Below are 22,223 nucleotides of genomic sequence, written 5' to 3' on the forward strand. Positions count from 1 at the left end.
TTTACATAGATTTTGTCGATTACTATTTAATATACGTAAAACTGTTGTTTCATTCAAATCTTGCAACCATTGTTATAGTACAGAGTGAGTGGTAGGAAATTCAAATTTTTAATTGTGGTAAATAGGTAGCACTAACGTAAAACTAGATAGTGTAATACGTATCACTGCATTTATGAATCTATTACATAGAGTAGTAATGATAATTAATTAATTAAATTTATTAATCTAATTAATTTTCATTGATAATCAATAGTATTCAATCGGATATTGTGCCTTAGACTAGAGCAGCAAAGCAACAGACAAATTAGCAGGAGTGCTGTAACTCAGGGAAGAACAAGAGGGCAATTCTCCAACATATCACAGACTAAAAAAATTTGTGACATGAAATGTTTCAGGACCATTCTGGAACAGGAAATGATCTAGCCAAGGAGGATGCCTTTGTGTGTGCTACGTGCAGTGTGCCAAGAAATTAAGCGCCAACTTACCATTCTGATGGGTGCCTATGAGAGTTTGAAAAGTTGGGTAGATGCATTCGAAGGTATTAAAGTGGGGGACACATCAAGCTCTCAGCTGCATGACTCAATGCCAGAACACACTCTTGAGCATCGGGCGACGCAGCAACAACCTCCAAGGCAGAATGCACTGGTCCCACAGGAGACAGTTATTGTCAGTGACTCCATTCTCAGGGAGACGGATAATATATATTGTGTAAAAAGGATAGGCGGAATAGGACCACAGTATGTCTGCCAGGGGAAAGAGTAGGATGTTGTAGAGCAGATATCATCTTTTAAGGACAAAAAGGGTGATACTGTACATGTTGGCACTAATGACATTAAGAGTAGGAGATCTGCAGATTTACTTAACAAGTACAGCTCAATGTTGAAAAAAAAATCGTGAGTTAGGGTTAAATTTGAAAGTGTTTGCAATTCTACATAGACACGATAGAAGGGAGCACATGATGAGAGCCTTGTCAATCAATTTGACCGTGGAGATATTGTGCAAGGCTCATGGGGTAGAATTTTTCTCAGCGTGGTCTGTGCTTTTAACAGGAAAGAGACTGCTTCTACAGGGATGGGATACACTTAAATAGAAGGGGGTGTAAGAGTGTTTGCTGATGCTATCAAGGCAATGTTAGGTAGGTCGGAAAACTGCTAGTTTGAGGGGATTCACAGACTAAAAGATTAACGGAAGCAGCAAGCAGAGGTGAAAGTGATTCTTGCACTGTTTCTATTAGAATGAGCAGCAGCCTGGAGGGTAGAGTGCTGGGGGTTTCAGGGACTGGTGGGAGTCATCATGGAACAAATAATTATATGGGCTATGTTAAGGTAACTAAGAGTAAGAACAGGTGCTTGTATACTTGCATGTATGCCAATGCTAGGAGTATAGTAAATAAATTTCATGTATTTGAAGTGCTGGTCAAGACATGAAAGGTGGATACTGTTGGGATATCGGAGACATGGTTACACACAGATATAAGCAGTGCAGAATTGAAATATGGGGAGTATAATGAGTACAGAAAGGATAGGAAGGGAGGAGAGGTTATGTTGCTAGTTAAAAAACACATAAAATCTAAGGAAGTGCATCCAGTTGACATGGATGGACAGTGCAGTGCAGTGTTGAGTCAGTTTGGTGTGACATAAGCACTGGGAAAATTAAGTTGAGAGTAGGAGTGTGTTATAGGCCTGATGCCTTTGTAGCCAAGTGATCAGGAGCGGGAGTGCAGTAGCACATGCTCTTTGAGTAGACCGGGGTTGTTGTTATTATTATTATTATAGCCATATGGTGCAAGGAAGCCTGAGGCTTATGCTGCACCAGCCAAAAAAAAAAAAAAAAAAAATTCCCGAGTTACCTTGAGAGAGAGAGAGAGAGAGAGAGAGAGAGAAGTAAAAAGGAATCACCAAGAAAGAGAAGAATGATGATATCCAGCTCAGGACCCTGGGTGTGCCAAGCCCATACTCACCAGATGTGAGCCCCTGGGGTTATTTCAAGCCCCTAAATAATGTCAATCGGCCAACCCTGGGCATAATCTGCCACGTATTGGACCAGCGTGGCAGATTATGGTCCATTTCCAGCAGCATGAATTGATGAGGATGCTTCCATCCTACAGTGGGTTGATAATGGCTGCAGTTTACTTCTTTTTTTTTTATAGGCCTAACGAGTCTGATGATTACAAAGAACAACTATACAGAGAAATAGAGTGGGCAATTACATCAGAATGTCTTATAATGGGGGATTTTAACTTCCCAGATAATGACTGAAACTTGGATTGGTCACTCACATACTAGAAAGACTTTAGTGGATTTATTGGATGATTGTTTTCTGCAGCAGCATGTTCGAGAGGCAATCAGAGAGTAATATTCTTGATCTGGTTATCAGCAGTGATTATTCATGCATTAAGAATCTGCAGATAAAGGAACCACTAGGTGGCAGTGATCACAATGTACTGATGTGGGATTTACTGAAAGATATAACTACCATCAGGGGTTAAAGCGAATGGTTTTTGCTTTCGTAAAGGTGACTACAATGGTCTCAGTTTTTAAATTCTATACAGTGATGTTACCAACACCAGATTTTAACTGGAAAGCATTCAAAGTTGCGACCAACTGATGATGTTACCAACACCAGATTCTAAATGGGAAGCATTCAAGTAATTAATAGTAGAATCTACTAAGCTTTTCATATCAATTAAGAGGTTTAGACCTAAATGGAGATCAGATGAACTAATGAGACTAGTGGCAGAGAAGAAATATGCATGAGATGCATATTTATCAGGCAACACAGTAGATATAAGCTAGTCTGTAATCAAGTCACAAAGGAGGTTAGGCAAGTGAAGGGACATTATGAGAAATCTTTGGCAAAGGATGCTAAGAAAAACAGCAAGGACTTCTTATATAAACTCTAGAGGAAGGGGATGAATCAGGTTGGTCCACATCAGGTTGATTGCTGGAACAAACTTCAATCTGCCACTGTGGAAATTGATAGCTTAAATAAATTCAAGGAGAAACTGGACAAACTTTTAGAGGGCATGGATATGTGAATTTTTTTTTTTTTTTTTTTTTTGGCTGATACTACATAAGCTTGCTTTCTTGCATCACATGCCTCTGCTACTACTACTATAGCAACACATATTCTTAATTTATATGTATGTCCTCTAGTTTGTTCTTCCTGCAAAAGACATCCCCATTATTTAATTTACTGACGCCTTTTAAAGCCCTAATCATCTTAATTCACATGCATAATTATTATATTGCCATAATTATGAGAGCTTCCTTGGACTCAGGGCAGGTCCACATGGACTGGAGGGGTGCAAATGTATCACCAATTCACAAAGGAGGTTCACAAAAGGTGACACAAGTAACTATAGACCTGTTAGTTTAACTTGTGTTCCGGGAAAAATAATGGAATCACTGATTAAAGAAGCATTGCAGGATCATCTAGACAAGATTGCAGTAATAGTTAAGACACAGCATGGGTTTGTTAAAGGGAGGTCTTGTCTGACCAACTTGATTGGATACTATGATGTAGTCACAAAGGAACTGAATGCCAAAATAATTTTGATATCATATATTTGGATTTCAGGAGAGCTTTTGATACTGTTGCACATGGAAGACTGCTGGACAAATTGGAGAGATATGGCATTAAGGATAAGTTGCTACAATGGATAAAGGGACGGTTGAGTGGGAGAAGACAGAGAGTGGTAATCAATGGACACTGCTCTTCATGGACAAATGTTATTAGTGGAGTTCCCCAGGGTTCAGTGTTGGGCCCATTGTTGTTTTGTATATTTATCAATGATATTGATGAAGGTATATCAGGTTTAATGTCCACATTTGCAGGGTTGTTAATGACAGTAGAGACAGTATGCTACTCCAACTGGATCTAGATAAGTTGGGCAAATGGGCTGAGAAGTGGCAACTGAAGTTTAACATTGGCAAATGCAAAGTACTGCATACGGGTAGCAATAACCAAAGAGAAATGTACCAATTGTGTGGTACTACACTCAGGGAAGTGGAAAGTGAAAGAGACCTGTCAATGATATATAGGAATTTTGCTAGCAGGGACAGGGAGGTGATTATCCCGTTATACAAGGCAATGGTCAGGCCACACCTAGAGTACTGTGTACAGGTCTGGAGGCCTCATTTTAGGAAGGATGTAGAGTTGCTAGAACGAGTACAAATAAGGGAAACAAGATTGGTGAGAGGAACAAAGTGGTGCTCTTACCAAGAAAGACTTAAGTTCTGCAAATTGCAGTGCCTGGAGAGTAGGCACCTGCGAGGTGATCTGATTGAGGTTTATAAGGCCTTGAATGGCTTCAGCAAGTGGAATGCTGATGGGATTCTTCCTATTGCTCAGATTAAAAATCTGAGGGGACACAGATTCAAATTGAGGAAAGACAGTTGTAGAACAGATGTGTGGAAATTTGCCTTTAGCCAGCAGGTAGTTGATTGGTGGAACAGACTTCCATCTTTTGTTGTGGAAGTTGACAGCCCAAATAAATTTAAGGCTGAACTGGACATGCATTTGGAATGAATGGAGGGGTGAAATGGGAGTTTTTTTTTTTTATTATTTTTGGCTGATGCTGCATAAGCTTGCTTTCTTGCATCATATGCCTCTATCAATGCTAATGAAGCCTTAATCATCTTAAACTAATCCCTCTTTTGTCTCTGTGACACACACACACACACACACACACACACACACACACACACACACACACACACACACACACACACACACACACACACACACACACACACAGCTTCTCAAAGTCAATAACTAACCTTGATTCTTTTCATTACATCATTTCCAACACATCAATATCCATCCTGAAATGGGAATTCCAAACCTATATGCAATATTCAAAATACGGCCCTAGTCAAGACTGTATACAACGGGAATATAACTAGCTTTCTGTCTCTCTAACAAAATTCCTTGAAAAACATCTAGTATAGTACAGAAATACTACACTGCTGAAAGAGTTTGCCAAACACAGTATCGAGAAAATCACCTTGCATTTCTTCTTTAAAAAGAATTCATGATGTTTGAAGACGAAAGTCTTCAGCCTTTCAAACATCATGAAAGGCTGAGTAAACATCTTTTAGATTATCAAAAGTAAACATCTTTTAGATTATTAAAATTGTACATAATTTTCAACTTTAGGTAAAAGTCATTAAAGGAAAGCCATCAAATATTTATTGGCAGATAATAAAAATTGTAATAAAATTAAAAAAAAACAAATCGAAGAAATAATAAAAAAATGAAAATGGAAATGCAAGAAATATCAGCAACTGTAAAACAAAAAAAAATATAAAATAAAACACACAAAAAAATTTAAATTTGCACTTCTGAGTTTTTGCATGTCCAACTTTTGCAGAAATTTTCAAAACTATCACTCTAGACAGTTCTGAATCTTTGATATTTCTTAATTTGCAAACACTCTTAAAATATTGTCAATATCGCAAAAACCCCAATTTGCTTTTCTTTTGTTAAAAATAAAATCATCTCTCTCTCTCATTAAAATCCTTGTGGAACCAATACAAGTTCTCACAGAACTGTAGGGCTATACAAAACAATTTGAAAACCTGAACTCTAAGGCTGGTTATCGACCTCTGTAGCTCACATATTCAGTTTCCCTCATATGGGTGACCTTTTGCCAATCTCACCAAAAGTGTTTTCAGTCTTTGGACCTTTTCAAAAGCTCAATGTCATTTCTCGGGTGTGGATCCCATACCTGAATACGGTATTCCAACTGCCTTATACAGTGGAATTATGACCTCCAATCCCTACAAGAAAATGTTTGATAAATCATAAACAGGATATCATGGGCACTCCTTGCTGCCTGTCTACACAGCACAGAATCCTTCTTCCTGTACCATTTTCAATTCAATTCCTCCAAGTGCAAAGGCATAGTGCAATGCATTGCCCAAATTGTTATTTGGTTTTTTTTTTTAGGAGCATTAGCAACTAAGGCCATATTGCTCCGGGGATATGCGGTGGTCATTCCCTGACCTTTCCGCATCCTCCGTATTTGGTGGTCGCTTGAACCCCGGTCTAATCAAGAAGTGTGTGTTACGCACCGCTACTCCTGCCCACCTGGCTACGGAGGTTCCACTGCCCAAATGAACATGATACTCTTATAAGAAAGTGATGAAAGAGGGCAGACAAAAGTATGCTCTCTCATTCCCTTCTGTCTGCACTCTTTCAGAGGTTCTGCTCTCTTCAAAATGTGATATAAATGAAATGAAAGATTGTTACATATAGTTTTACTAACATTACTGCTGTTTACCTTCCTTTTCTGGAATTTGCTGTTCTCGTTTCCTAGGCTATTTAAGTGAAAAAGACATCTTTCATTGACCACATTGGCCTGGAGGGGTCAATAAAGTTTCTTTTGGCTGGCAACCAGTCTTGTCAGTATGAGACCCCAAAATTGAATTTTGCACAGGAGGTCAATCCCAAAAGAGTTTACTACACTACTGTCCTAATATGCAAATTATTTTAAGGTTGATATATGTCAGACCTTGCATTTTGTAGCATTAAAATATATGCCACTTTTCTGATCACCCTGAAGCCCATCCAAGTCATCTGAAAGAAGTGTTACTTGGCACTGACTGTTATAGTGAGTGGCTAATCTTGACTTCATCAAATTTTGACATCAAACCCTGTCAGTAAGATCATTTAAGAGAATCAGAAACAATGGTGGTCCCAGCACCGATCTATGAGACACCCCACTTCTAACCCTAAGCCCAATCTGAAGAGTTACCATTAATAGCACCTTTCTGATTCAATCCAACTAAAGATTTTGCCTGTGATCCTAACATGTTACATCTGATGCAATGCCACACAAGAGGCTTGTACAAGGGCCTATTGTGTGGCATTGCAACAATTTATTTGCTAAAATCCAACTAATGTAAAAATAGTAAACCAAGCTGGTTAAACAAAATGCACCCTTTACAAAGCTATGTTGTGCTACTAAATGCACAATTCTATTTACAGTAAAACCTGGTTAAATCAAACTATTAAATTATTAAACAGATTTTTGATAATTAAAGGTATCAGAAAACAGCAGTTTCAACTGAAATGGGTTTGAAGTATTTGCACAAGTTCAGAACGTGTCAGTATTAATTAATCAAAAGAAAGTTCTAGTCAATATACACTGTGCAGAATTTTCATAATTCTCATTTAAAATATTAATAATTGTTCAGTTGTAAGTGTAAACAAATTGTAAAGTAATATGGTAGGTGGGTTGGTGGAGAGTGTATCCATATCTTAGAATATTATTTGCTGCTGCTTGTAATCCATGCAAAAAATGGTAACATTTCTCTTTCTTGTGTCATCACTTTCTGTAAACTTCGCAACTAAATGCAAACTGCTCATGTTAATTACAGCTTGCTGTCACTTGAGAAGAGAAGAGTAAACAAGAAATTTTTGATTACAGTTGCAAAATTTTACCTTCGCTATATGGAATTATTATTATATATTTTTTTTTTGTGCATGCAAATAAGCATGCACAAAAACTGAAAAAACTATTTACAGAAAAGATTAACCATGGACGCTGTCTGAAAGGAAAATATTACATGCAACAATATACTAAAATAAATAATGCACAAAAAAAAAAAATTCAGGATGTTGGAACTGTTAAATCTGAATGTAGAGGCATGTGACAAAATTTTTCTAATATCTGAGTATGCGATGTTGCTGAGTGCTATGGCAAGTTCAGTTCCTATTAAGTTCTCACTGGACTCGGGAGACTTTGTTATGCCTAACTGTCCATCGGTTTTGTAGCTCAGAGTTTTGTTTTTGCTTCCTGACACTTTAGTTGGAAAGAAAGATTCATTTTCAGTGAGTGAGTTCAGCAATTTTCAGTCAGAGACAAAAGATGAAAAAAAATCTTTGTATAAAGAAAAATGAATTTTTTTTTAAATGCAACAAGTGTGTTCAGGAGAAAAAAAAAAAAACAGAAGCAATTATACAAATTGTTATTTTCTGTTTGTTTTACTTTTCATTGAGTTTAAAAAACATTATTCTGAAAAAAAATATATATATATATATTAGAATTGCTCATTTTTGCAGAATGATGTTCAACAAGAAATAAAAAAGCATAATTACCCAATAAATCCTGTTATTTTCTCACTGTCGATTTGCTTTCACATTCTTTTCATTTTGGTTATTTCTTTATATAAACTGCCTGAGCCATTGGTCAAATTTTGTTGCTGTCACAATGTAGTCATAACAGCTACGGGGAAATTGCAACTGACTTTTTTGGATGAAAATCAACCTTTGGGTGGATTTTCAGGAAAAAAGTGGTACATGAGCATGTGCCATTTATTAATTTTTCCTAATGGCCCAGCGGGGAGGATAATCCATATAAAGGAACCAAAGTTAAAAGCTAGGTTTCTTCTTTATTGTTGGCAAATATTTGGAACAAACTGTAATCACCACTGTTGCTAATGGCACAGTAGGCTGTAAAAATTTGGATGAAACATGGATGGCAAGAAAGAAGCACCCAATTTCATAAAAATTCAAATTTTTAAATGAGCCAGATGAAAATGTTACCGCGAAGGAGATAATGGTAAAAGACCTAGATGAAATCTTATCTTTAATATCGCAGAGAACTTCAAACAAAAGGTTTGAGGTTCTCTGCGATATTTATTTCGCCAGAACCCAGAGAAGATTCTTGTCGGCTATCGGAAATTGACTGATGAAAAGAGAAAGACAACACTGTTCAAATATTTCCGCAACAGTCATTTCTTCATTGCGTATTTTATGTCAGAGGTTCCCAAACTTTCTCGGTTCACAGCGCCCTTAGTGTCTCAGTAATTTTTCAAGGTGCACCCAGACCAAAAGAAATGCCTAACAGTTCCGTTTAGCAGTTACCGTATTTCCCCGTGTATAAGACGCACCTTTTTTTGAAAAATTTGGGGTCTAAAAACTGGGTACATCTTATACAGTGGTTGTAGATTTTTTTTTCCTTTCATTTCCCGCTTTTTCGCGCTTGTTGTCTTTGCGCTCATTGTTTTGCACTTGTTACCGGTATATTAGGTTACGTTTTGCCACATTCTGCTCAGAAATGGCTCAGAAAAGATTTTCGTACAGTGCTGAATAAAAGTGATCCAGTTTGCAAAAGTGAATGGAAATCGTGCTGCTGAACATAAGTTTGGTCCTCCTCCAACTGAGAAAACAATCCGAGACTGGCTACGGGAAGAAGAAACCCTACTGAAAATGCACGGCAGAAGAAGGCCATTAGAGGCAAGTCAGCAAAATGGCCTAATTTAGAGAGGGAATTGAAGATATAGATTGAGGAGCAAAGGGCAATTGGAATTCCTGTGTCCACAAAGATGGTTCACAGCATGAGGCAAGAAGAATTGCTGATGAAAAAGAATTTACTGATTTCAAAGGAGGACACAATTGGTGCTTCAGGTTCATGAAATGGAATGGACTATGCATGCGTACATGCACCAGACTTGCCCAAAAGATGCCTGAAAGCTATGAGCAGAAGGTCCTTGAATTTCATCGTTTTGTCATTCAATGTCGGAAGACATCAGTTTGAGTTGGGACAGATTGCAAATATGGACAAAGTCCCCATTCAATTTGATGTCCCAAGTAACAGAACTTTTGATAAGAAGGGGGTGAAAACTGTAACTGTGAAGACACGTCGACATGAAAAGAGCCATTATACAGTTGTTCTAGCTTGTTGTGCCGACGAAACCAAGCTGCCTCCTATGCTGATTTTCAAACACAAAACAATGCCAAAAGAATACATTCCTCGAGGAGTGATTGTCCACGTTCATGACAAGGGTTGGATGGATCAGGATGGGATGAAGATCTGGTTTGAGAAAGTTTGGAGCAGGAGACCAGGTGGGCTCTTACGCAAACCTGCCCTATTGGTTCTTGATCAGTTCAGCACACATAATAAAAAATACAAAGATTGCTGCAGAGCAAAAAACAAAACTTGCCGTCATAGCTTGACATCCCAACTCCAACCACTTGATGTCAGCATTAACAAACCCTTCAAAGCTGACATGAGAGACAAATGGAACCAATGGATGAAGTCTTCTGGAGACAATTTGACACCAGCAGGAAGAGTGAAGAAACCAACTATAGGAGAAGTTTGTACCTGGGTGAAAAGATCCTGGGATAATATCAAGATTGAGATCGTTGTCAAGTCATTTAAGAAGTGTGGCATTTCAAATGCTATAGATGGAACTGAGGACGAGGCAATATATGAAGACAGTGATTCGTCATCAGACACAGATGAGGACAAGCTAATGGATGGGAGTTTTGACAGTGATGAGCTGTATGAATTTTATGATGAATAAAACTTGAGTTCAATAACTTTATGTAATAAATTTTTTTTCAAATTTCAAGCCCCAAAATTAAGGTGTGTTTTATACATGGGGAAATATGGTAGGTCCAAACAACTTAATAAGAAATGCTGAAACTGTGAACTACCTCGAGCTAGTAGTTCGTGCGGTGTCCGACAGATGTCGAGTATCGCTGTGTTTCCCTCGAAAATTTAAAATATTCTGCGGCGTGCAGTTTGGGAACCGCTGTTTTATGCACACTTGTGTGCATAAAACAGCGCTATGTTGCATAGCATTTAATTCCACAATTATTTTCATTATCTTTTACATTGTATACAGTTAAAAAGTTATTTAAAAGGTATTTTTAAAATTCTTTATGGACATTCCAGCAGGTCAAGGACCAATTATAATTTTTCCTATTGATTATTATATTCAATTGATGCGTTTCCGTTTTGCACGATGCGCTCGTGGGACGCATTAATCGAGGCCAGCCTGTATAAGAAAAAACTGTTAAGAATGCATTATGTATATAAATTGATAATTTTCAAAAATTGAAACATTTTTAGAAAATTTGTCTCAGTCAGATGGATAAAATAACAGCCAAAACAGAAATGGTGGGCAGTGGTAAAATACCATTCAGTAAGCACATTAGGAGAGTCATTTGCCATAGAAAATAATGTGTGTGAGATAACTGCATTCTATGCAGAGCTGAATCTTTCCTCTTTAAGATTCATGCACAGAATGGATTTCCATTACAGACTTGATCTTGTAATTGGTTTGAAGCCTGTCCAAGCCAGAAATGTTGCCACTGGAAAACCAGTTTATTTCATATTACTTGGTGGTAGTCTGTATAGGGAACTAACAGGCAATGATTACTAGGGGATCATCACTGCTGATTTGGCATGGTATCAGTCAAATCATTTCCCCTCACCCCACTGTGACTGGGGATGTAGCAGAAGCAAATATCAAAATCAGATTCCAAGAAATGAGAAAATCAGTATATATATAATTTTTTAGTTGTGACAGGTTTGTATGTGATCTAAGGATAGCTCTATGATGTGTAGCTCTGCAATAAATATGCTGCATTCAGAGGATATCTGTTCAGATATTGTAGTGTCCCGAAAGGGAGCAGCAGAACCTATGGACAGTTCTGCCTTCGAACTACTGATGTAGACTGGTATGAAGTCAGAATGTTTAGCTTAGTGCTGAATAGAGTTGCAAGTACACAAAGGTGGAATGTCTGCCTTCTCCCATTTGTGTGGAGGGAGTTGCCTTGGTGATGGGACAATCTTCTCTACTGTGATATGTAAATCTTTGATAAGCTTTTGGATATAAATACTGAAAGGATGGGTGGCAGTCTGGTGGGTGTTATGTAGATTTTCCCACTGTGACTCAAAAATAGAAATCCATGTAGGGTGGTCTGGCAGGGATTTCAACAAACTGTACAGACAACTGCTTTCTTCAAAGTGATAAGATAGGTTCATTTACTTCCATAGACGTTGGACAAGAGATGTTCTAAATGCTCTAGCAGCAATACAAACAGCTTAATGGTGAATTGAATCTAGTCACCCAAGAATGCTGTTTCTAGCAGCTTCATATACCTAAGACCCATAATCCAATTTTGAAAACAGAAGTGCAACAATCAGTACCCATAATGTAAAGGAGAGAGCATGGAGGGTGTTCACGCACTTCATTTGCAATTGACAAATATGTGAAAGAAAGGTCAACTTTTTATTGAATATGACTTCCAACAATTTTATCTCAGATACTACTGGGATAGCATTTTATTCGAGCCTCAATTCAGATTTAGGAAATCATCTTGGATAAATGTTCCATCTAATCATATGGTCCAAAGTGGACCTGTTTCTTTGGAAGCCACACTGTAAGTTGGAGATGTGGTAATTTAAATACCATATAAAACAAGCACTGATCATTTTCTCCAAGATTCTGCACAAACAGCTGGTCAGAGCAACAGGGTGATAATTGGTTGGAACTTGACAATCCGTTCCTGGTTTAGAGAAGAAAAAGACTGTGGCCATGTGCCAAGAATCCGAAATGTACTCTCAAGAAAGATTCTGTTATATAGAAAGAGCAAGTGGTCCATAAATTTTTATGAAAGGGGCTTAATCATTTCATAATGGATGTCATTTGATGTAGCAGCACTTGTCTAGTAGGATTTATAGTTGTTTTCAACTGTTCCATGGTAAATAGCCCAGTAAAAGAACAAAAATCCTTACATTTAAAGTTTTATCTTTCATTTTTCTCTTTCACAACCAGACCTCTGGGAAGAGTAAGAAGATGTTAGAATATGTGTCCCAAAGGGCAATGACTATTGCAATTGTATCTGCAATAATGCATGCATTATAGCCCAGGACCAATGAAGGATGCTATTTTTTCCTTCATTTTCCATATTTTGTCACAGACTGCCGTAGTGCTCAATGACTGGATAATTTTTTACAGATATTAAGACCAATAGCACTTGCATTAGATGATTTATCGAACATTTGCTAGTAGAGATAAGGATATCATAATCCCAATATATAAGGCTATTGTTAGACCACACTTGGAATACTGTATGACAGACAAATCAATTTGGCTGCCATAATACAGTCTGTCCTGAATGTTGAATACAATGTTCTTTGGTATGTGAACATTTAAAGGCTTCAGAATATCCCCCTCCAAGCTTTGTTTTGAACCTTTTTTTGCTGCTGGGCATTTTGTCTTCCACCATGGTTTTGGAAATGGTAGAAATCAGATAGATGTTTTTGGAACTGCAGTTGCATGAACAATATTTTCTGTGATGTATATTAACTGACAGGCTCGTGATTGACTGACTGTAGTGATGTTAAAGCCTGTCAGGTGCTGGAAGGCATGCCAGTAAGCCTAATCAATCTTCCACCAGAAGGCGAACACAGTCTTCCAGTAAAGAGGTTATCATAGAGAAGTGATCAATTCCATACGGGCTTGCCTCCACCTCCCAACTAAGTGAAGGAAGGAGAGAAGAAGAGAGCACAGAAAAATCAATGGCAGAAATACAGGTAGGCATATAAAAGGTGTCTGTACCCATAGTTAGAATGGAGAGGTCACTGTCAATGAGCAGATGCATCCTCCTTCCATTAAATATTGGCAATAGCCCACAGGGTGTTTTGTCCATTAAAATCCTCAAGAAGTAAGACACAGGAGAAGGCAACTGCATAATGAAATCATCAGTCTCTTTGCAGAACTCCTCCAGGGCAGGAGTATTTCCATTTCTTTCCTTATGTCTCCTGCAAGCAAAAGCAAACTGGCTAATGCTTATGCAGAAGGGCATTGGTTTTTTCATTAATCTGCCAGAATTCCATAACAATTCCACTGTAGGAATTTAACCATTATTTGAGTTTGGTAAATCCATCGTTCAGCTTCCTAAGTGCCAGGCTCTCTTTTCTCAGCCTTGGATTTATCTTTTTTGGGAAAGTATATGCACTGTATCCATTTCTTCCTCCAACAATCCACAACTGAATAATCTGGTACCTTTTTCACCTCAGCATCCATTTTTTTCTCGTGTTATGGGGGGGGGGGTTTCAGTTTTTTTTTTTTTTTTTTTAAGGCTTTTCTTTACCAACTTTTTTTGTTAGCAGTGGTGCATTAGGAGGCAGAGATATAGGGGTGGCAGCTTGAGTGGTCCTGTGCTGGTTTTTGTGAGCTTATCAAGTAATATACAATGGGTTACCCCATTGTACATTACTTGATACGCTCTATGTAAATGACACTATGGATGGGATATTCATTTCAGTGGGAGTTCCGATGAAACCTCACCCTGCTACCCTCCGAGCATACAAAGATTTGTTGGTATTTATGAGTATCGCCACTTTTCTTGCCTCCTAGTATGATATGTTCAGGTCTTCCTTAAGTCTCTGTGATTCTTTTTCTTTCTTTCACTTCTGGCATGCCCAAGGGTATGCAGGGCGGTGTTCTTGCCAGTTCATACAAGTGAGTTTTTAGCCAAGCATGATGTAGCTTTGTGCAGTGTTTGCATCAAGGGCATGCAAAAGCACCATGACAGGACATTTGTGAATGTTCATATTATTGCCATTTAAAGACTTAGTGTGATAGAAATGTATAGCTGTGACTAGGGCTTATGATCCCAGGATCCAGGTAATTTTTTTCCGGTATTCAAATACCAGTATTGATACAAAATACTAGTTTTAAGGCTAATTTAAAAAATAATTGCTTATGCAACAGAATTTGGCAAATAAATTGTCATGCAATTAGATTCCAAGACTCATTGGGAGTTTATTGCTTGAAAGCTTTTTTGAGTTGAGATATTGTGTGCAAAAAGCTTTAATTGATTTATGCACAAGTATTTATTTCTGTGAGGATGAATTTAATTTATTATCTGCGGCTATACCTACATTAATGCCTATAAAGTTAGTGGTAAATGCACTATGCAGCAAAGAAGCAAATCTTTTAACTGCAGATGCTGCCATAAAATTTATGATGAAACTCTTGGCAATCAAAATTCTGAAATAATTAGAAAATTGGATACAGCATTGAAACTCCATATTATATAACAATGCTTTTTTTGTAAAAAAAATAGGTGCTGGTATTCATTCTTTGATATCAGGAAAAATTGAAAATTAAATAAAAGGATATGAAAAGTACTCTAAAAATTTTTTTTTTTCTGATATTGTTACTTTAGTAGTAATATTTTTAGAATAAGAACAACAAATTAAGTATATTAACACAGTTATTAAGCATAAATTTATTATTCAAGTATATAAAAAAATAAGTAAAATGTGAGTAAAATAAGTAAAAAATAATAACATAAGTAAAAATAATTTCATAATACAGTTTTTGTAGAATATTCCAAATTTTTATTAAGTTCTCATCCAACACCCTATGCCAGGGGTCGGCAACCTTTTTTTGAGTGAAGAATCATTTCTGATCTAATTAAAAAAAAGAGAAATAGAATCAGAAGAGCTGCACCTCAGCTCAAGCTGGGAGTTGGGGGAGGCGAGAGTTTTTTAAGAAATGGAATAGAGTGGGAAGGTGTTTATTAAAAAATATATATTTTTTGAAATATTATTTATAAATACTGAAAAAACATAACAAACATCCAATTAGGTACAAATTAATGTGACTTTTGCTGATGAACTACGTGAGCAAGTTTCTCAACATCATGCGAGTATGTCATAATTAAACATGCTGAGTTTTAAACATGCGAGTATGTCATAATTAAACATGCTGAGTTTTAAACATGCTCGCATTGTTCAGACGACGGTTTCTTGATTTATTTTTAATATAGTTCATGTTCAAAAATATTTGCTCGCAGAAATACGTTGAACCAAAAACTGAGAAGTCCAAATGCAAATACTTGGGTCCGGTAAGCTACTCCATGCATCGAACACAATTTGGTCTGTATTTTAAACTCATCTATTGCCGTCCATTTGTGTAGAATTGCAAGGGCAGCCTTTTACCTCTCCAAATCCTCAATTTCAGTTTTAAATCATTTTAGTCTTGCACTCCACATCTCCTTGATTTTTAAGTCCTCTTAACTGCATTTCAAATTGTGCTTCATGTGAGCTGTAAAGTTAAAGAACCCCAGTTACGTGTTAAAACATGCTACCTAAGTTAAAGGAATTAAGTAGGTACCTACCTAATTCCAATTTTGGAAAATAACAGGCAATTAAATTAAAGTACCTGCAATGGTATGTATTTCTAGGAAATGTATACCCAGGATATAATTTCCATTTTTAACTGCACTTAATTCTTAAATAACACCCTTATTTTCAATTTAAAATGACCAATAAATTTATATAAATTATATGATATAAAATATGCTAGCGATCATTTGTAGGCTATAAATTGTATATAAACTTAAATTTTCTTAAACTTTCGGCGATAAACTTTCCTAGACTACTTCCTAGACTAAGTCTAGGAAAGTTTATCGCGCGCAATTAACCGCCGGCAATTAATCGCTAGCAGTTTACCGCCATGTCAGTTTATCGCATAAACAATTTATAGCCTACAAATATCACCAGGCAATACATATAATTTATATAAATTTATTTTTAACTTAAGTAGCATGTTTTAGGGGAGTGGGGGTAGGGCATGGCGATTAGGGAGGTACTTATATATTTATAATCTCTTACATTCACAACATTTTCTTACTTTGAGTTTATTTTTCATCCTTTTGAGTTTGCGAACGCATCATGTCGGTGGAATTTTTGAAATCAGAAAAAGGAAAACCGAAATTGTGCTTTAGTGGACATTTGTTTTATAAAGACAGGCAAAATGAAACAAAAATTTATTGGAAGTGTCAAAATTACCAAAAAACCAAATGTGCCGCTCGAGTTACTATGGTAGATAACACCATCATTAAAACATGGAAGTGGCATAATCATTGTGGAGATGCAGCAGGAGTTGAGGCTCTTGATACCATTCGAACTTATGCAGAAACAACAAATAATATGCCTCATAGTATTATTCCAAATGTTTCGAGAATCTGTAGCCAAGCAGCAGCCCCTAAGCTTCCAAGTGTAGATACAATGAAACGAACAATCCGAAATATAAGAAATCGAAATTTTGATGGCCCAGTTCTTCCAACGCATCGTAGAGACATAGTTTTTACAAAAGAATATAAAACATCATGCAATGGAGAATTGTTTCTACAATTTGATTCTGGACACGAAGACAATCGTGTGTTAATTTTCAGTACGAAAAGAAATTTGCAGTTGTTAGTGTGAAGTGAACACTGGTATGCCGATGGTACTTTCAAAACTGTTCCCTTACCTTTTTATCAGCTGTATACGATACATGGATTCAAGGACAAAATATCGCTTCCATTAGTTTATAATTTCCTAACAAGTCTGAGGAAACGTATGCAGCTCTATTACAGCAGATGAAAGTATTAGAACCGGCTATGTCCCTGCAATCAGTAACTATAGATTTTGAGACGGCGATGATGAATGCTTGCAGAAGAGTTTTTCCTGATGCTTCGCAACGGGGTTGTTTTTTCCACTTTTCACAATGTATTTTTCGTTCCATTCAGAATAATGGATTGAAACAACGTTATGAAACTGATGCTAATTTTGCTTTAAATATGCTAATTTTGGCAGCAATTGCATTTGTGCCCACTCCAATTGTGACGGTCGTTTTTGAACATTTGTGTGAAAATTGTGTTTTTCCTCCAGAATCGCAAGGAGTTGGTGATTATTTTGAGGATACATGGATTGGACGCCCAACCAGACAACATCTTTGTCGACCACCAAAGTATTCCCATGAAATGTGGAACATACGCCAGCTTGTTCTTGAAGGATTCCCAAGAACGAATAATTCTGTTGAAGGGTGGCACAGAGGATTTGAGGAACAAGTTGCTGCTTATCATCCCAACATTTGGAAATCGATTGCATTAAAAAAGAACAAAGTATTAACGAAATGCGCATTGAACAATATTTAAGTGGAAGTGATCTGGGCAACAAAAAAAAGAAGTATCACGATTATGATGAATGAATTAAAAGGCTTGTTAGTGCATACGATGAACGGGGTGATAATGTTGATTATCTAAGAGGTATAGCACATAATATTTCTTATTAATAATTTACATACTGTGTTGTAAATATTACAGTTTCTTAGTAATTAATTATCCCAACGTGACTGATTCTGAAGATTGCATAAACATTCATTTTGAATTTTTGCAGTGTACTATGACATACCTAATGTTATAATTAGTTTAGTTTAAAATTAACCAATTGTTATTTAACAATTGGTTAATTTATTGAAAGAATTATAATTCCTCAGAGCGGTTTAATTTCAGAATACACATACAAGTACGGTTAATATATAAATATAAAGAGCGGTTTAATTTCAGAATACACATACAAGTACAGTTAATATATAAATATAAAGAGCTTTCGGCTGAGTGGACAGCCTTCTTCAGTTAGAAAATATATTCCAATTAGTTAATTTGTTAACCAATTTTTTACAAATAGTAAAAAATCCATTATTGTTCAAATAATGGATTTTTTACTATTTTTGTGATACATGTAACTATTAAAATACAATCTACCTATTAAATGACATATTTCCATACATGTGTTTTTTTTTTATTTCTGTACTATTCCCTCACAGTTCTTAGAATTCCAAAAATGTGCTAATCATAGCTTAAGGCAGAAACTTAAATAAAAAAATAACTTTTTATGATTTGACCAAACACATCTCATTGCTTCTAGACAGTAAAATTCGATAAACTGACGCGGCGGTAAATTGCTGGCAATCAATTGCTGGCAGTGAATTGCTGGCGATAAACTTTCCTAGACTCAAGATCATATATCTCTATTGGGGATTACCCTGACTTCTCAACTCTCTTGGCATAAGCACATTACAAATATTGCTTCCTCTGCATCTAAAAAACTGGGTTCTCTTTCGCTCTTGATATTACTTTTCTTCCAAACAGCTATTTCACTCTGTACAAATCTCAAAACCGCCCTACCATGGAATATTGTTCCCACATCCCCCAAAACCTCTCTGAGGCTTCTAGATTCCGGAATTAATGACTCATCTCTAACAGAGTCTTTCCACTCTCTGTCTCATAGATATTCTGTTTCTGCTGCATGCCTTTTCTATAGATATTTCCATGAGCACTGTTCTTCAGAATTGGCTTCTGTAATTCCCGCTCTCTCTTCCAAAGCAGCTTGAATACATGCCACAACCAATTAACGTCCTTTTACTGTCCGTCTTGAAACTCGCAGAACCAACTTTCCGTCTTCCTCATTTATTCCTTCAACTTTTATTTTCTGGAATAACTTTCCATCAAGTTCAAAGTTGTATGTATATTTTTTCATCTTCCCACACTCAAACCCGTGCACAGTACTAAGTACTATAGGTTTTAATACCTCTAGTGTTTGAGATTTTCATAATAATAAAAAAAATAATAATAAATCTAATGAATGTCCTGCTCATCGTACAGAAAACACCACTTATTTACCTAGAATAATGAACCACTAAAAAATCCAGAAAGTATCTTACAAAGATTTATTTACTAGATTGATTTCATATTCCATACTTAATACATTTTCATTGTCTGAAGGGTATTTTCTAACCTTTCTCATATCTTTTGCCAGTTTACACATGTTTGCAACCCTACTCATGCAAATATGTGCGATGATACCGTTGCTACAATTTCAGTACTTATAAATGAATTAAATCTATTACTGCAACTTATTTGCTTGGCTTAAATTCTAAACGTGAATTCTTGACTTGGTCCAGAACACTATATCAGTCAACAAAAAACCTCCCATTCATAGACAGGTGAATATTAAAGGGAGGCAATTACAAAACAAAAATTAACATACTTTTCAGAACAGACTTTATAAATCTAAATGCATGACCAACTAAAAGGAATAAACATTTAAAATACATTGTACCAAACTTACAGTTACTGTGCTTCCATCAGGATTCTTCTTTTCTGTCTGAAGTGGAGTAATAGTAAATGTTTCTGAAAGAAGAACTTCAATATTGAAATCAGTATTTACATCTGTTACTTTCAGTGGCTGTCTTGGTTCAAATATCTTGTTCAAATGATTTGGAAGTTCCTTATATATATTTTTTACAAACTGCAGAAAATGTTGAATCTAGAAATAATGGAATAGGAAAAATAAGAGGATTTAGATTTCATTTGCATTGAACAAAATATATCATTAATAAAAAACACCAAATTCTGATGTAAATACCACAAACAGATATTTTTGAAATTACATGACAATGAAAAATGAGGAACATTGACATAACATATTGTTACTTGCTTGCACAATCACTAACCCAATATCCAAAGATCATTCAAATCTCACCCCCACAATGCACTTTCAAATGAAAGTCAGTCTTCATGGCAGCACGTGCAACACATACAGTGAAGCACTTGTTTCATTCAGGATGCCCAAATTTCCCTGATAGCTACAGATGATTGTTACAGATGTGGGGGTTGTGTGCAGTTAGCACACAACCCCCACATCTGTAACAATCCTTTAGGAATGATTTAATCTACTGAGATATACTCGTGATTTATATGCCAGTCTTTTAACCCATAGTTTCTACTTTTGAAGTGGATTTTGTAAAATTCTACTATTCATTTTTTAATATTCTGAGTCCACACAACAGGCACACAACCAGCTCATACACTTCCTTGTATTGTAGGTTAAAATCATTCTTCAGACTAGGGAGAAGCAAGACGAAAAAAACTCAAAGTAGCAGGAATGCTTTGAACTTATGAGACTACTACTACCAAAGGCAGTTCTTTTCTGAATCAGGGTTTCATACAGCACTCTGCTTGTCACTTATTTGTCTTGCCTCTCTAGAAGAACATATTGCCAAATTTGAATCTTTTTGTGTTTTCAATGCAAGAATGTGAGACGGTTAAGTACAAATTAAGCATTATGATGGGTCTATACATGTGCTTACAGAATAGAGTACAGCCATTGAAAAAATTGAAACGAGACTCATCAAGCACTCAGCTGCCCAGCTCAATGCTAGAGCCCACCAGACAATATCCTCAATGGTTTGACTGACGTGGGCAAAAGTTAATAATGTCACAGAGCAGCTATCATCTTTAAAGGCACAAAAGGAGATACTACTATACACATTGGTACTAATAATATTAAGAACAGATCTGAGGATTTACTTAACAGGTATAGGGCAATGATGAAAGGTGTTGGAGTACATGATGAGACGGCACCTCCGTAGCCAGGTGGGCAGGAGCAGCAGTGCGTAGCACATGCTTCTTGATTAGACCGGGGTTCGAGCCTGTGAGCCACCAAATACGGAGGATGCAGAAAGGTCAGGGAATGACCACCGCATATCCCCGGAGCAATATGGCCTTAGTTGCTAATGCTCCTAAAAACCAAATAACAACAACATGATGAGACCTTGTTAATAAGGTTGGTCCTGGAGACAATGTGCAAGGCTAATGAGGTATAAGAACAGGACTATGTTACAGGACAAAATGACTGTGATGAGTAGTGATGAATGGTTTGACTGACATGGGCAAAAGTTAATGATGTCATAGAGCAGCTATCACCTTTAAAGGCACAAAAGGAAATACTACTATACACATTGGTACTAATAATATTAAGAACAGATCTGAGGATTTACTTCACATGTATAGGGCAATGATGAGAAGTGTTGGAGTACATGATGAGACCTTGTTAATAAGGTTGGTCCTGGAGACAATGTGTAAGGCTAGTGAGGTATAAGAACAGGAGTATGTTACAGGACAAAATGACTGTGATGAGTATAATAAACAATTAGACAAATAGAGTGGGCAAGCAAATCAACGTCTTATAATGGGAGATTTTAACTTTCCAGATATTTTCCTTATCATTGTAATTCGTAACTTTCCATTTTTCTCAGCTTAGTCTTCCAGGAGGAACTATTTTTAAAGGGATGGGAGGTATACTAGCTTGGAGAGGGGGTTATACACAGACTAACAACACATTAACAGCAGGTGAAAGTGATTCGCGTGCTGCTTCTATTGGGCACACAACAGCCTAGAAAGCAGGGTGTCAGGGACAAGCAAATACATGGGCTGTTAGAGTTACTAAGGACAAAACTAGGAGTTTGCACACTTGCCTGTACACTAATGGTAGGAGTACAATAAGCAAATATGAAGTACTGGTTAGGTGATCAAATGCATTGTAGGGATATCAGAAACATGGTGCCATTCAGATATAAGGAATGCAGGATTTGAATATGGTTGGTACAAAGTATACAGAAAGGAGAGATGGTAGTGGAAGAGCCATAACCTGATTACACAAGTCACGATTATTTTTCGAGAGAGAGAGAGAGAAGTGGACCAATTAGATCTTTGAATACTGATTCCAAACCTATTTTCAGTTTTCCTCTAGCAAGTCTATTTTTTGTGATGAGACCAATTACATCAACATGATGAGA

The 22,223-nt window shown here is 36.6% G+C and overlaps 1 protein-coding gene across 2 annotated transcripts in view; it reads right to left on the reverse strand.

Annotated features, from left to right (window-relative positions):
• Positions 1-22,223, reverse strand: part of Nipped-A (Transcription-associated protein Nipped-A) — a 1,216,281-nt gene that overhangs the window by 1,109,436 nt on the left and 84,622 nt on the right. For both annotated transcript variants that reach the window (XM_090382460.1, XM_090382459.1), the window contains exon 7: positions 19,715-19,912. In XM_090382460.1, coding sequence (XP_090238586.1) covers positions 19,715-19,912 — 198 coding nt within the window. The remainder of the gene's footprint in view (positions 1-19,714; positions 19,913-22,223) is intronic.

This window comes from Mastigoproctus giganteus, chromosome 10 (assembly GCF_048544385.1).
Source record: "Mastigoproctus giganteus isolate SK-2022 chromosome 10, ASM4854438v1, whole genome shotgun sequence".
NCBI classification, from domain to species: Eukaryota; Metazoa; Arthropoda; class Arachnida; order Uropygi; family Thelyphonidae; genus Mastigoproctus; species Mastigoproctus giganteus.